This window comes from Propithecus coquereli, unplaced genomic scaffold (genome assembly GCF_000956105.1).
Source record: "Propithecus coquereli isolate 6110/MARCELLA unplaced genomic scaffold, Pcoq_1.0 Scaffold6, whole genome shotgun sequence".
NCBI classification, from domain to species: Eukaryota; Metazoa; Chordata; class Mammalia; order Primates; family Indriidae; genus Propithecus; species Propithecus coquereli.
Window position 1 is genome coordinate 13,316,411 of NW_012151951.1, and position 1,849 is coordinate 13,318,259.

The following is a 1,849-nucleotide window of genomic DNA, read 5'->3' on the forward strand; positions in this document are numbered from 1 at the left end:
AAAGCAGGGGATGTTATTACAAATAAGGGTTTAGACAATCTATGCTTTAGAGGCATCAGCTGGCCAAGTCCAGACAATTTTCCTTTAGGATCAGACGTATAATCTCAACTGCAACAATATGTTGGAAAAATGGTACCAGCACAACATTGCATTCGCTTTACTAAATTATTGAGTTCACTTGCAAATTAAATGACTTCTCACTACATGCCTCAGGACCACTGCCCAGTTTCTAACTTCCTCATTCATAATTTACAGACGCTAGGTTGAGAAGCAGTGCAATACTACTTTCTTGTAGATATAAAAGAGATTAATTAAGTTTCCAGCAAAACAGAATTAAGACAAAACTAAAAAAATATAACAGCGTGAGTTAGACATGAAACATGAACAATTTCTTCTACCATCTGTGTTGACTAGAAATGAGACTTCAACATTTTCTTAGTAAAGTCACAATCTGGGACAAGAATTGCATCTCATGTCTCGTGTAGCATCTCAAGGCCCTTACCTCTAGGGCAGTGATTCTGCCAATGATCTCAAAAATTGCTGTATTGAGCAAAGTCCCCATAGCCTTGCAATAAATATTCACTGGCAGGACATCCTGCCACACAATTCCAAGTCTCTTCAGTTGGTGCAGTACCTGTAAGAAGAATAGAGCTATTTACATGAAAGAAAGATTGCTGCAACAACTCACATTTTCCAGATTTACATTTATCATTTGTGTGTGTATGGGGAAAGAGGCATTATACAAAAGTGAGGTCAAGTAATCAAGAATATGTGCTTCTTGAATATTTAACCTTAGTGATATCCCTGATAGATGAAATACTCATCCTGAGGATGGGGAAACTGCACTAAAAAGATAAATCACTTAAGAGAGAAAGGCATTAAGATAAAAGCCAATTTCAAATTTCCCAAATCCAAGTTCATGAATCAACTACTTGCTACAACAGACTTAATAGATAACTAGTCACATTATTGGGTCAATGGAAAGATAGCTTCCTGTTGCCTTGGTGGGACAGGGAAAGGAAAAGTTCTTAAATATGACTGTAAAAGGTATCCAGATTTCCCAAAGGGAGTGGAGGTGGGGAAACCAACTGAGCTACTGGTTACATATTCTTTGCTGCTTTAAAAGAAAAAAAAAAAGGGCATCTAAGGATAGAGTAGAAGTTCCAGCACTATCAACAGCCTCCCACCTGCCGGATCGCTTTACTTGCTGCAGAATAATTTTCTTCATCATCCATATTTGCAAAGTTTCTAGCACTTGATAATCTCTCCAGGAGTTCACCTTTCTGTGCCCGCATTTGGGCCAAAAAACACTCTGTCCCTATAATGGGAAAATAGAATAAAGAATTCTAAAAGCCATTCCATTATACACTACAAAACCTGGATGTAACAGGAGAGACTGCTCTGCCTATACAAAAATAATTGCCAGATAATGTCATAAAGTTGCCCAAAGGATACTAGAAACAATCACTTCTAAAACATTAAGCCAGTCCCTCTAACCCCACCCTCAGGATAATAAATCTTTCCCAATAGTTTGCCTAGAGTCAGAGTCAGCTAAGAAAAATTACTTACAAAGAAAAAGGAGCTACTTATTATTCTGATATATCTATACCACCTAAGGGAAAAGTCAGGAATTGAAAAGCTAAGGGAACTATATAGATTCTCTGTTTTTCTTAGGCTATCATTAAAATAAACATATTGATTTACCCCACATTTCATTTCTTTTGACTTATAATAATCCCAAGTAAAACTAAGGGAGGTGTAGGAGGGGGGAGCCATCTTGGGGTTTTGCAAAAGAATGAAGACTGACATTAGTGAGCTCCTACCAACAATGTTAATAGAATTGTCATAA

General features: G+C 37.2%; 1 protein-coding gene across 1 annotated transcript in view; it reads right to left on the reverse strand.

The window, feature by feature from the left end:
• Nucleotides 1-1,849, reverse strand: part of ZW10 (zw10 kinetochore protein) — a 65,110-nt gene that overhangs the window by 3,757 nt on the left and 59,504 nt on the right. The window contains exons 11-12 of the mRNA XM_012659145.1: nt 1,188-1,318; nt 503-634 (exon numbers count right to left, since the gene is read on the reverse strand). Of these exons, the coding sequence (XP_012514599.1) occupies nt 503-634; nt 1,188-1,318 (263 nt within the window). The remainder of the gene's footprint in view (nt 1-502; nt 635-1,187; nt 1,319-1,849) is intronic.